General features: G+C 44.9%; 1 protein-coding gene across 5 annotated transcripts in view; it reads left to right on the top strand.

The window, feature by feature from the left end:
- The window catches only part of LOC111150740 (dispatched RND transporter family member 1), a 181,786-nt gene that overhangs the window by 161,041 nt on the left and 6,106 nt on the right, over nt 1-14,639 (top strand). For all 5 annotated transcript variants that reach the window (XM_022508318.1, XM_022508316.1, XM_022508317.1 and 2 more), the window contains 5 exons: nt 1,026-1,055; nt 6,350-6,473; nt 7,233-7,360; nt 8,118-8,215; nt 10,168-10,265. In XM_022508318.1, coding sequence (XP_022364026.1) covers nt 1,026-1,055; nt 6,350-6,473; nt 7,233-7,360; nt 8,118-8,215; nt 10,168-10,265 — 478 coding nt within the window. The remainder of the gene's footprint in view (nt 1-1,025; nt 1,056-6,349; nt 6,474-7,232; nt 7,361-8,117; nt 8,216-10,167; nt 10,266-14,639) is intronic.

Below are 14,639 nucleotides of genomic sequence, written 5' to 3'. Positions count from 1 at the left end.
TGCCTCTGCCTGCCACTCTGTCTGCCTGTACTTGCTCTCTCTCTCTCTCTCTCTGACAAATAAATAAACAAAATCTTAAAAAAAAAAAAAAAAAAGAAGTTAGTGGGGGTAAGTAGGAGGAGAGAAAAAATTTACATTTGTTACGACCCAAAATCTATAGAATGAACTATCATTTCTTTGCAACTGCTGAGTACTATCTGTCCCAGAGTCGTGGCTCTTAGGGTCACTCTAGACCTAGAGACAACAAAGTCTGTTGGGTTCAGGAGGTCGTTTTGAGGATGTATGATTTGAACACTGTGAGTAAAATACTAAGGGTTCAGGTACAAGTTATTTGCTTCTTTGTTCAGTGCCTTACTCTCCCGCTCTGTAAAAGTGGTTTTCTCTTCAGGCTCAAGAGAAGCTTCATCACTGGTGTTCAGGTGGCATGTTCTTTAAAAACCAGTGTGTGGAGGCACTAAAAGCCACCAGCCACCAGTACACTTTCAATGGACTAATTGAATGGTTTATGAATTATATCTCAATAAAGGTTAAAAAATGAATATGTAATTATAATGAAAATATGGTGTTTTGCTTTTTGGGTAGATTTACCCTCCAGATTAAATATTCTTCATAACTTCTTAAGTAGTAGCTGTTTTGAATGAAAGCCCCTTTTGAGCTCTTCACTGACTCCATGGTGTCGCTCCTTCCCACTGTGCCCTCGGGTCTGTGGCATCCGCATGCCTCTGTCCTTAGCATCTGACGAGTGTGCTTATCCAGCCTGTGCATGCCGGCTGTGCCTTTTCTTGTAATTGTGTCATTTAATTCAGTTGTCAAGTCATCCATTTATATGTCCACGTCCTGGGCAGCTGCTCTGACACCCTCCCCTTTCCCTGCCCGCCCCCTCCCCCTGCCCAGTACGTGGGGACTCCACCTGCATCTCCACCTTCATCTCCACCTTGTGCCTTCACACAATGCCAAGTGCACTTAAAAAGCCTTCATATTATGATGTCTTGTTTCTGATTGCTTTTCCTCTGCTTTTTTTTCAGACCGTGCAGACCTTTCAAATTACCAAGAAGGTAAAGTAAGCTGTATCATCTCCTTAAATGATGAAGTTACTTGCATACTTTCCTCTTCAATCCTTTGTTCACATTTTGCTGCTGTTTCTGCCTTCCTCGTTCATATTTTTATGAAGGAAAAGTACATTTCCCCTGACTTGGCTCACTCCCAAAGGAAGTTTGACCTGAAGGTAGTAGTTTAGTCTTTAGATTCTGTTTGTGTTTAACCATCTACATTGGCTCCTTCCATGGGTCCCTTCCTTCTTTTCTTACTTGCCAAGGACAGAATCACTGTTCTTCCGTCTGCCAGGAGTTGAGTTTGTAGCCCTTTGTTCCAGATGGGTTGTCTATGTTTCTTCCCCAAAATGTGGTTACCATATTAAAATGGAGGTATTCTTTCATGTGGAAATTTTGAAGCTTTATCTTTTCAGTAAAAAAGCAAAATGTTAAATGGGTAAATGTTTCTTTTAAAAAGCCTGGTGATGTGCTTGTAGGTGGTGGTTCCAGAGGTAGGTGACTATGCAATCTTTGAAACTCACCTGCTAGGGAAGCACTGATGACCAAAGCCTTATCCTCTCTTTTGAGTAGAATTACTACATAAATTTTCATTTGTAAATACTCTTTGCATTTAAAAATTATTTATTTTTAAAAATTGTGCTAAAATAGAGTATAAAATCTGCCATTTTAACCGTGTGCAAGTTCACAGCTCTGTGGCTCCAAGTTCAAGTCACTGTGGGCCATGGCCATGGTCAACTCCAAAACTGCCTTTGCCCTGCAGAGCAGAGACTCTGCCCCCATTAAATAGCGCTGCCCATTCCTCCCTCCCCCAGCCGCCGGTGCCACTGTCTACTTTCCACCCCTATGAAAGGGACCCCGCTGACACCTCCCGTGAGTGCAGCCCCATGGTTTCTATCCTGTTGGGACTGGCCCATGTCACTCAGCAGGATGCCCTCCATGCTCATCTGTGCAGTGGCAGAATGTCGTTCCTTCCAAAGGCTGAATGACCGTCCATTGTCTGGATAGACTGTTTATCCAAGGAAGAGATTATAGAACTAAATATGGCATGTTAGGAAATGAATTTCCATTTTTCTACAAATAATAGAGCCCTCTGTAGTGACTATGAGTTTTGCATTTTGAGGACATTCATTCGTGTTTTTTCTTTTATTAGATTGGTATTTTTACAAGTCCTTATGTCTTCTTTTCAGTACCTGCACATACAAATACAACTTCTTCAAAAAAGCCTTTTCTGATTCCCTTCCACTAGCTGAAAGTAATCTCTGTTGAATTCACAAAATATTTATCTGTATCCCTCTAAAAACACATACTTCTTTACTTGGTTTTTTAAGTATTTGTAAAGTTGTCTGATTTTCTGTATCAGGTTCTGCGTCCCTTAAGGGTGAGGTTTGTATCTGCCATGTTTTTACTCCTTGACACCTGCACCCTTATTCTGTGACGCTAACAGCATTGACTTTGTTACTTCCAAACAAAGAGAGAATTCTGTATCCTGTGTTCTTCTGGGAAATTCCACAAGTTTCGGTCAGTCCTCCCACTAAATTGATAGCTGATGTCACTAGGAAAACTATGATTAATAACATTTTGAAATGCTTGCCCTTAAGGGACAAGAGAAATAAGGAATGGTTAAGAGAAATAGGGAAAAGAAAAACAAGGAAAAAGAGATTTTCAGGAAGAAAGTGTTAAATACCGCGAAAGTGTTAAATAACTGACGTGTCAAATACCGCTCAGTTGAGGGCGAATGGAAACCAAAAAGAGGACTAGTCTGTTGGCTTTGGCAGGTTCGAGAGAGTGCAGCCGGGCTGCAAGGGGTTATGGGTTGGGTATTCAGTTGGGAAGGGGGGCCTGGGTCCAGGGCACTCAGACTGTATGAAGCCCTGATTTCTGCTCAGAGGGAAGGGAGAAAGGAGAGCCTGTTTCTAGAGAGGCCAGGAAGGGCAGAGGAAAACAGCTTTGTGAGCTAAGAGAGGAAAATACCCTGTGGAGGCCCATTGTGGTACAAATGGCCCATTTAGAACCAACCCCTACACCATGGCCCCAAGCAAAGGTTAACCCTGAAAGACACTTCATGAATTTGTTGGGACAGTTACTTCAGGATCTCTGAGCATGCGGCAGGATACTTGTGCAAACTGCCATGTGGGTGACAGCCTGAGCCAGGAAGCCGGCTGCATGCCTGCACGGATCCCCAGCTCAGCCGCAACACGTGTCCCTGTCCTGTAGAAGGGACAAGTGCCTCAGATCTGTGTCTTCTCTGGGACTTAGCATCCTGCAGGGCCTCCCAGAGAACTCCTCCCGGTCACCAGCTGGGAAACGCTGAGGTACAGAGGCCGATGGCATCTGCAGTTACGCTGTGGTAGCACCTGGAAGTTTCCAGAACAAGAGTGGGCACAAGCAGGACAGGACTACGTGACAGTAGGAGGAGGTATCACAGTCAAAGCAGTGGGCCTTTTGACACATCTTTCCCACACACGTGGCTCATTTCTCAGAAACATAACGCACAAATACTTTATTCTTTTTACTTAGGTACCCTACAGGCCTTGAACCCAGGCTCATCAAGAGTGGGATTAGTGAAAAATGTAACGGTGACATTTATAGGCCATATTTAATTTCCTTTGCTTCTCCGGTTTTCCTGCTTTATTAGATTTTTATCTTAGTATTACAACATTGTCTGGGTTTCATATTGTACATGTGACTTGTGTTTCTCACGTGGTTCCCATGGCTAAGCAATATCCAGTGCAGGCAGCCATTACGAGGTGTCGAGGAGAGACCCTTGTGGATGTCCCCCCCACGCAGTGCTCAGTGGGGTGACTCCAAGAAGCGTGAACAGTATCTCAGGAGAGCTTCGCCTGTGAGACACGCGCGGCAGGAGGAGGGAGTTGGAGTGCCGTTTGGAGTTGGAGCAGGTTTGGAAGAAGCGTACGGCCATCACTAACACCATGAAGTTTCCGTGTGCAGTCCATGCACACACATGGCCTAGGACAGGAAAATCAAACCCCAGTGTGCTCAAGGGAAGAAAAGCAATGATTGAAAGGGGTGTTCAGGTTGCGTGTGTGTACAGACTTTTCAAGAACACAAAACAAGAAGTCATCTGGGGAAATTGACCCACGGAGAGAAAACGAAGCACTTCCGGGCCCAGGGCCCTCTGCTGTTAATGCGTTTGTAGGTAAGAATGCAGAATTTATGGTCCATTTGCAAGGAGATTGGTCCAAAGTATAGGGAGTAATTGTCTAAACCTGGGGCCATTTTCATTTCACAGAGCTGATATTTTAAAGATCTAAAATGTAAAGGACTCTTGTTAAGGCTGAAGCCAAGAACAGAAAGTCTCAAGTGTGCTGTTGACAAAGGACTAGATTGCTTCCACACTCGTTGCTTTCATCCTGAGTTTGCATTTGGCGGAGGAGGAAACAGAGTCCGGGGAGACTATCAGCACTGGGCGTGTTCTGGAAACAGTGTGTACCTTTGAACAAGCCAAATCAGCCTCCATGATTTATATGTTTTCATTACATTCAGAATTATGTTCCAAGGATCGTCCATCTTATCTGGCATAATTTTTCCAGAGTGAGTTGTTAAATTCAGAATTTGCAGGCTTGTGAGTAATGCTCAGACTTGGGGGCCTATGGATCTCAGTGGTTTTGCATCATGAAATGAACTGTTAGTGTGGCTTAGATATTCAGTGTAAAATGTGAATTTGGGGGTGCACACTCTTATGGCAAGTGGACTTAGTCCTGATGTGTTTTGTTTCTCTCGTGTTTGGAGCAAGAGACAATATCATGGTGGTTAGGAGGCCCCTCTCTAGAGCCAGATGGCTGGGGTTCCTATTTGTGACTTTATTATTGAGCTACAACTGACATAGAGCATTGTTAGCTTCGGGCGTCCCACATGGCAACTCAGTATTTGTATGTATTGTGAAACGTTCACCACAGCAAGTCTGCATTGTATCTGCCATCACACAGAGGTAGAGAATTTTGTTTTCTTGGGATAAGGCCTGTTACGATCTTCTCTCTCAGGCCCTTTCACATGTGCAGTCCACTGTTGCCAACAGTAGTCAGCATGCTGGCCCAGCTCAGAGCACAGATCCCAGCTGTGCTGCTGCGCATCTCAAAAAGCTGTGAGAATTAAGTGAGGTGACATGTGTGACACATAGGAGCCACTGGTAAGTGCAACCGATCATTCTTCCTGCTCCTGAGACGACCTTGAGAAGAATAACACTGAAAAATCCCTATGCAAGTGTTCCCTTAAAGCAGAATTATGCTGTATTTTAATTTCTGTGTTAAAATTTCATTTGAAGTCAATACCCACAGAAAGCCAGATCCGTGGTGTTGCGTGATCAGAATGGAAACACAAGCAAACCCTGTCTTGGAGACAAACAGCAGCTTTTCTGAGTGACGTTTAGAGCCTCCAGCTTCATTAAACCCCTGGTCTGATTTTAAAGAAATAACCCAGACACATAGGAGTAAGGAGCCAGAAACAGCCATCATAGCAGTCAAGTGAGCTAATATTGTCAAGGATTTGAAAGTAATTGTCCACAAGTGAAATGCTTCTTTTTTCTCTAATAAAAATTCAAGAAACCTGAAGTTGACAAGATACATTTTTTAATTTTTTGAAGAATTCTGTTCCATCAACTTCTATTCAGCACAGAGCTCATATCAAGATCTGCATGTGTCACTACAGTAAGACCCAGGATCTTACAGAAGGGAGGGACGCCTGGAAGAAATGACTCCGACCTGGGGCAGGGTTGGTGATGGGGGGGAAACCGACACGCAGCTGCTGAGGTTGGTTGGAGAGTGAAGGGAGGGGCAGGTACTCACGGGGCGCCTTCCAAAAGGTGCTGGTCCAGGTACCGATATGACACTAAATGAATTCAGAAAACAGGTATCTCTCTCTCCTGGAACTGAGGCTGACATGTTCGTTATAGTTCCAGCTGGAAGGAAAGTGGCAGGTTTGTGGGAAGTTTTGGGTTTGGTTTGGTTATTCTGAAGATGGATACATGAGCCTCTTTGTGGGCTGAGTTCTCCGAGAACTGCCAGAGTACAAGGATGGTGAAACAAGTTCCAGAAGAGGCTGCAGGAGGATGGGTCCTGTGTTCCAGTATGTTCTCTCCCCACGTGAGGGTGTAGATTGGAGATCTCTCCAGGAACAGACGTAGATGTGAAATGCTGTCTGTCTTATCAACTCACTGCATCTTTGATTGATAAACTCCAGGACTAGGTCTGAACAAGGAGGATTTAACACATTGCTCTCTCAGGCAGCAAAGCCTCTATTGCTTCTAAGTGGCCTCCTGTGTGCTCCTCTCTGCTCTGCAGCTACGCATCCCTGATAGCTGACTGGCCCGTGGTGGTGCTGGGTATGTGCACTGTGTTCATCGTCGTCTGCGCCTTGGTTGGGGTGTTAGTGCCTGAGCTTCCTGACTTCTCTGATCCACTGCTGGTAAGGACAATTCAGCCCATCAAATTGCTGTAGCCCATAGTTATCTCAAGAAATTCAGTATTTTAAAACGTGTAACATTACGTAATTTAGTATCCCGTTTCTTTTAAAACCTTCTCAAGCCATCAGGGGGAGTATGCAGCTCTCTTTCTGAAAAGTAAACCCTTGTCATCCTATTTTCAGGTTCTTAAAAAGTCAAGGAACTTGCTCGCCATTATAGACCTGGAAATTTTGCTTCTTGGCTCCCACGTTTAAGCTAAAAAGCAATAAAATGGAGAATCTGCATTCCATAAAAGTATTTTCATAAAGTCTTTAAGACTGAATGTCTCTTTTTATTCCCTCCCCCCCCCCCAGAAGTGAAAGGAATTTCAATTTTACTAAGAGATAGCAGGGTCTGTTTTTAAGTAAGTGTTCCCATAAAACACTGTAACGTGCATGTCATAATTCGATTACACCATAATTTTTTATAACATCAAAGTGAGTATTTGCTAATTGCTTAGGTATGATTTTGGAAGAGAAGCTCCAGATATGGTTATTCCTCTTTGCTGAGACGGGTCACACACCAGAGAACCAAACTGTCTGGTCATGGTGAACAGCAGCTGCCGTCTTGCTCAGTACTGTCCATTCCCGGGGCAGTGCGAGGAGCGTCTGTGTTTCTGTTGAAAAGCACGTGTTGCCCCAGCATTGCTTTCCCAAACTGCTGTAACCATTCATAGCCTGAAGAGAAATGCACTAATGGGAATTTGTAATAATTTGTCTTAGGGTTTTGAGCCAAGAGGGACTGCGATAGGCCAGAGACTGGTCACGTGGAATAACATGGTGAAAAATACAGGATACAAAGCAACATTAGCAAATTATCCTTTTAAATATGCAGATGAACAAGCCAAAAGGTAATTGTTTATTATTTTTAACCAAAACATTACTTGATAAATTCCGCTGTTAAGGATTGCCTAAGCAAGATGATTAAATGTCAGTGTGTGGCTCAAAATCCTTTGCCACTGAATTGGTTTACATTTTTGTTGTCTTTTAAGATTTTGTTGTATTAAGGTTAAAAAAAAAAAAGGGAGGGTTTGGGTTTTTTTTTCTTTTACAGAAGTGAGAAAATTAATGTTGGTTGCTTATATTAATCTTTTTTAATTTCTTTTTTTTTTTTTAAGATTTTATTTATTTATTTATTTTTTATTTATTTATTTGACACACAGAGAGAGAGACAGTAAGAGAGGGATTACAAGAAGGGGGAGTGGGAGAGGGAGAAGCAGGCTTCCCGCTGAGTGGGGAGCCCGATGCGAGACTCTATCGCAGGACTCTGGTATCACAACCTGAGCCAAAGGCAGACACCTAATAACTGAGCCACCCAGGCATCCCAATCCTTTTAATTTCAATTAGGTCATGGCTGTGGTACACCATCACTGGTATCCTTATTGGCCTTAAAAAACTAGTACTTTATTTATTTTTACATTTTTATGATTGCATTGTGGTGGACACACATAGTTTAGCTTCGGATATATAAGAGCAATTCAACAAGTCTACACCCTACACCGTGCTCACCTCCTCTGCCACTGTGCAATGCTATTACGACATTGTTGACTACACTCCCTGTGCTATCACAAGTGCTTTATTGAAGATCACATTGTTGTTCCATTTCAGCCATCGGGATGATAGATGGTCAGATGATCACTATGAAAGAGAGAAAAGAGAAGTTGACTGGAACTTCCACAAAGACAGCTTTTTCTGCGACGTTCCGAGTGAGTGGCATCCTAGGTGAACAGCCCCTTGGGGCTCCTTATACTCGAGATAGAGCATGAGTAAATCAAGACTAGTGGGTGGAGATGCTGGGCACTGACACAGATATTAGCTGTTAGTTTTTCTTCTCAAGGTCAGTCAACCACTAATCTGAATTTATTTACCTATAATAAAAATTAATGAGAGTATTGAGTTAGATTCAGTTCTAAGGAAGATAAAAAATATCAAAAAAAAACTTGACCTGGCACCAGATTTCTTATCATTTAAATTTATTAAATTATTTTTTAAAAATATTCTGTGAGATAACAAGTACATATTTTTGGATTAAACTCTAAAATAATCTACTATATTATCAGAAATATACTTAAGTTTTGTTTTCATTCAGAAAGCATATATAATAGCCTTCTCTGTGGCTTAGGCATTAGAGATAGAAAGATGAACAGATTATGGTCCAGAGGCTCACAGCTGGAGTGCCTCAGGGGCCAGCCTGTCACGTGAATGCATCAGACAGTGAGATATGACATCATGTTATGGAGCGCAAATTGCTGCTACCTAGCTCCACAGAATGTGGCCTTGCAGGGATGAGGGCCTGGATGTATAAGAACTTCCCTGAGGTCAGGAATCCAGATTTTAATGTAGCATCGCTAGGTCTCCAGACACTGGCAGCAGATTGAATAACCAGCATCTGCTGTGGCATAGATCACAGCCTCGGGGACACCGGTGCATGGGGAGCTGGCTGCTTAGTCATGGAAAGCAGGCGTGAGGACCTGCAGCCTCTCCGTCAGTGAATCTTCATACCAGTGCTTTCTTTAATGCAGCTTTTTAAAATTGTTGTTGAAAATCCCCCTAAAATGTGTATTTTCCTGTCTCGTTAGAGGACCTCACCGGACCTCCTGATGTTTCTAGAGCTAGCCGAGGGTCTGTTTCACTTTCAGATGAAAGTAGGAAATTAGGGAGAATTCTGTCCTTTGTTTGCATGGGTTTGTTTCACTCTTCGAAATCAGTCAACATAGATAATGGCCATTTAATGAAGAAAAGGGTTTATAAAAGAAAACTTCATAATCATGAATAAAAGCTCACGTAATAAAGCTTTATTCATAAATTTGCAGATTGGTTTTCTTTGTCATCACTATTAGGCATTTTAGATAACAGAAAGTGAGTTCACTGTTTTATCATATGAAGTTCTTCTAATGGCAGAAGGAGCAGAAACAGCACTAACTGACCCGCTGTTTTTCCTTTAGTTCTCACACCTGTTTGAGAGAGATGTGCTTTCAAACAAGAGACGAGGGTTCAGAGGAGCTCCTCATCACCAGAGCTGGGGCTAGGCAGGACCTGGTTCCACCGCTTCTGACCCCAGGGCTGGGTTTGCCTGTCCCACAGCCGGCCTGTGTTAGTGTGATTATAATAGTATTTATTCTAGACTCTGGTGGCCCAGAGAGACCATGGACCCAGCCAGAACGTGGAATATGTCTGCAACCCTGGCCCTCGTTTGATATCCGGTTGACTGTTTTTAGTGCTTTTAAAATGATTACCTGCTCTCTTTCCTCCCTGGTTAGCTGCCCAAGAGAACACCCACTCTTGATATCTCCTAATGGATCCTTCTTGGGTTTTACACCCCATTCTGGTGACATGTTTCAAAATTAAGAGGGAGGCATTCAGTTAATTTTGTGCTGAGAGTTCTTACAGATTACTGTTCCTAATCACAGTCTGATCAGAAATGGATGTTATATAATGCCTACGAGTTTTCAGATATTGTGAGTAGACAAAGGCTGTGAGCAGAAACAATATTATAGCATTGCTTTATTTTTTTCCTCCTGGAATTTATCAAGGAAAGACTCCCTGCTGTTAATGACTTGTCCCACTGCTTCCCCACTCTGAGTTGCTCCTGAATGCTGAATCTGATGAAAAAAATGGACAATTATAAACCTTTTTCTTTTCTTTTTCATGTCACCAGGTGACCGATATTCCAGAGTAGTATTTACTTCAGCTGGAGGGGAGACACTATGGAATTTACCTGCCATTAAATCAATGTGCAATGTAGATAATTCAAGGGTATGTAAAGAAAAACTGAAATGTGTTGAGAAAAAATAAGGTTATATTTTTGCCAGTCTGTTCCCTGCTGACCCTAGTGACTTGTGGAATGACAGTACTTACTTAGGCCTCACTCCTGGGGACCATACGCCCGAGGCCGGCTTGCCAGGATCTGAGCACCTCCACCTGGCCCCATCTTTGACGCCTGCTGCCTTCTTCAGCAAAGAGCACTTTCCTTGCCACTGCCCCATCTCACAGCTCAGACTTGGTCTTTTCTTCTCTTGGGTGCTGTCTCTCCAAAGCTAGTTGCCGTGTCTCCTCCTGAGGCCACTGTCAGCATCTCCACTCCACAGTGAACAACCAGTGGCAACAGTGGGTATCTGGGGCAGATTTAGGGCCCAGGCTGGGAAAGGGGACATCCAGGGGTGTAGGTGTCTCTATAAATGATGAGGAATCCAGCCCAGATTGTCCTGAACTCTGAATATCTTGAAGACAGAGGATTCAAAACAAAAAGCCATCCGTCCTCAGTCTCTGGAGCCAGAAGACGTCAGCCCCAGAAACTGTGACATCGGCCTCCAGGCCTGGATGACGTGTCAGTTCCGTGTGCTCAGAGGTGGATTCTCCCAGGAGAGCTTGCTGTCTGCTGTCACTGCTGCACCTACCCAAGCTCAGGAACCAGGCAGAAGAGGAGCTGGTTGTATGCCTAGTGTGACTCTAACGTGGAAACTCACTAATAGCAGGAAGTGTCATCACCTGAGAGCTAGACTGACCCCTGGTGCAGGGCCCTGGGCTGGCCACAGGGCTTCTCGGGGAAGCAGGCTGGGCTCCCCCCTTGGGTCCCAGGCCTCCTGACTTTATTCCTCATTCTGAAAGACTCTGTGTTGTCTGCCGGCCCAGCTATTAGGATTTTCCGTGAGCACCATCTTTTCTCTGCCCAGTTCAAACAGGCCAAAGTCACCAATCTCCCCACACAAATCGAGGTTCTTAACCACTGGTCAGTTTTTATCTGCAGGATTTCCCGCTCGGCATTCTCACCCCTCCCCGTAGTCAGCCTCTGACCTTGGCACTTGTGATGCTTCTTCACAGACGGTGACATGCTGACCACACTCAGCAGAACGATTCGGGAATTCCACACCTTCTAGGCCTTGATTCCCTACCTTTGCTGTTGACCTTTAGACCTTCCCTCCCGCAAAGGCTCTCGGGCCACTGGATCCACACAGCTTATTAGTAGCTGCTGGGTGTTGGGTATTGTTGAATTTGAATTTGTCAGGGTGTGTCTCAAACACTTGATGGGGTTATTTCATTTAATCCTCGTGACGTTGCTCTGAATTAAGGATCCTCTGAGTGGAAAATAGCATATAGGATACAACAAGACAAGGGAAAAGGGGTGGTTGTCTTCTGCACGTGATGCATGGCAGGAAAAAGACTCAAGGAAGGCTGGGTTCAAATCCCCATCCACCTCTTAACCTCGGCATGGACTTCTCCATTCAGAACACAAGCAAATAAAAGGATTTAAAGAGTCCTCGTGGCCTGGAATGAGCAACAGCCTGATTATGAGTGCCGCTGGGCTCTGCATGGACCCAGAGACTCTCAAGCCCATGAGCACTATGGACACTTTGTAGACACTTTCATGAATGGAAGCAGGACATTATTTCATACACATGTAAATATGTATCAGATGCTATCAGATGATAAAAATCAGCATGAGGAGGTGGCTCATAGGAAGGACGACAGAGAAGGCAAAATGGCTAAATTGAAGGGAAAACCATGGGAGGAAAAGGTAAAGCCACACATGTGACTTCTATGCAGCGATACGTGCCCACAGTTCCCCACACTCACTGGTGGTGGCTGCTCACCTGTCCCCTCCCTCCCTGGCCACCAGAGCAAAGTGGAATTCGCAGTCAGTGACAAAAGTCACAAAGAGGGCAACAAGCTACAGTTTTAGAAGAAGACTGGTCTTCCCGGTCCTAACGAGGGGGAGCGCCATCTCCGTGGCCCCCGCAGAAGAAATGTGATGTCATGCACAAAGTTCTTAGTTAACAGCATGTTCAAGAGACGTGCAGTCATGAATCTGAGCTGATTGCTAAGCCACGTCTCAGGCTGGTCACAGGAGAACTTATGGCAAAAGGTATTTCTGTAAGAAACTGAAACAATGAAGTCTAAGTGTGTGGCTTCCCAATGGTCTGACTTGATCGCATTTGCAAAATGTATGGACTGTGGAGGGAGCAGTGTGCCCCCTTGTCTGAGTATTTCCCTCTGTGGACTCAGAGTCAGCAGTGAAGGCCCTGAGTTTGATTGAGTGTGTGATTCCCGGCGGGAACACAACAGGCACCCAGTCCTCTTCTGAAAAGTCGAGAAACAGTCGCAAAACGTGTCTGCCCGAATGGTCAAGCCAGTTACAGACCCACAACAACAAATGAATAAACAGAGGGTCAGGGCCCCAGAATTCTGCCTCACAGAGCAGGTTATCATTTTACTTGTTCAATATTGTTTTACCAGTTTCACACACCTTTCTGTTCCAGTCTTGGCCTCTGTAGTGAGTGCCCAGTGATAACCTTCTGACAAAGGAGTTAATGTGTCCCTTGACACCCTAAGTGACAACTGATGCATAGCAGTTCAGTCTGCAGATTATTACTGTACCCATTCCGGGTCTCCCAGCTCGAGAGCCTTTACAGAGTGCTGTCTAGCCTGGTGGTGACACAAGCAAACTGTGTCCCCAGGCTACTGGTCAGCCCGTCCCATCCCTTCCCCTCCCCTGATCTCATGGCTGTCAGCCACCATCAGCGGATGGGACACACAGCAAGTGATACCAGGCAGAGGAGCTTACCTGCAGCTGGTGATCGGCACGGCGTCTCGGGCCAGATGTGACCATTGTCACCTGCTTGTGTTTATGGCACGTGGAACTCCAACCTGAGTCCATTTCAGTTCATGGTTCCAATGGGCTTTGGTTTCCAGAGTGCCTCCTCAGAGAATGCTTGTGTCCTCGGGAGGCTCAGCCGACTCCCCAGATCTCCCTCCCCAGGGATGTGCTGGCAGACCTCCATCAGTAGCCAGAGTGCGTTTCTCAGATCTTGACTCTGCTGGAAACCCTTCTTCCTATTCCTATTCCTATTCCATATTCCTATTCCTATTCCTCCTCCCTATTCCTATTCATAGAAGTTAGAACTCAAGGAGCGGCTTTGAAGAGGAGATTTGAAAGTTAGTGCCTGCCACCCTGTTCACTGCATAGGCTCTATGGACACATGAGACCCCCTGAAGCTTAGTGGATCCCAGAAAATGGGCCTCCTGATGCTTGTTTTAAAGAGGGCTGGGGAAGGTGCCTCGTTAGTGCAGTAGGTAGCACATCAGTCTTATAAAGAGGGCTGGGGGGCCCCTGGGTCCCTTGAACTTTAGTACAAGAGGGGTTTGCCACATGAGAGGAGAGTGGATGGGATCCCATGGTAGGGCACATTCTTTATTCTCACTCTGTTCTCGGCCTTTTACAACTTTTGCCAACTTTGCCAGTAGTTTTAAAAGTTAAGGTGTCATTTAAAACTCTGCTGGTTTCTTCTTTTTCTCTCTTTTCTTGCTTCCCCCTGCTTCTAAATCAACCTCACCCCTGCTGCGGTCAGGCAACAGGTGTGTACACAGACATGTTATAGCCACAGCAACAAGATAGTTCCCAAAAACATCCAATCTATGACTGACTAGAATGGCAATGGCTACTTTCTCATGAGCTGCAAGAAATTACTTCCACTAGCTGTACTTAGTTTGATAACTTAAAAGATGTTGAAATCACTCCAGTGAAATCTCTTTTGCAACAACGTGGCAGAAAGTACACCTTTTGTGTGAGGATGTGCCTGCTCGCAGTCTCTTCCAGCCCCATGATGTAACAAATGCCGGAGTGTCTCACCACCTCGGTCGCGTACCCGAGGCTGGTGTCGCCATCCCATCACCCAAAGACTTGGGCACCCCCCTGCAGGTTCGCACAGACCCTGACACACAGTAAGCTCCTTTCCACACTGAACCCTGATTTCTCTCTGTCACTGTGAGCAGCTCCAGGGCAAGAACCTCTGTACCCCCCTACCCTTCTTTGTGTGTAGGTGCCCAGTAAATTCTGTTTTCTCTTTAGGATAGATGAATGGATGAATGGATGTGAGGATGGAAAGATGGAGGGATGAATGCTGGATGGATGGATAGGTGGATGGATGGATGGATGGATGGATGGATGGTTGGATGGTGGATGGGTAGATGGATGGATGGCTGGGTGGATATGTGAGTGAATGAATGGGTGGATGGGTAGTTGGATGGATGATGCATAGATGGATGGGGAGATGGATAGATGGAGAAATGGATGGATGGATGGTGGATGAATAGGTGGATGGATGGATGGGTATATGGATGGTGGATGGGTAG

Source organism: Enhydra lutris, unplaced genomic scaffold (assembly GCF_002288905.1).
Source record: "Enhydra lutris kenyoni isolate GAN:26980312 unplaced genomic scaffold, ASM228890v2 scaffoldscaffold24, whole genome shotgun sequence".
NCBI lineage: Eukaryota > Metazoa > Chordata > Mammalia > Carnivora > Mustelidae > Enhydra > Enhydra lutris.
The sequence above is the reverse complement of the archived record's forward strand: the minus strand, read 5'-3'. Positions and strand labels throughout refer to the sequence as shown.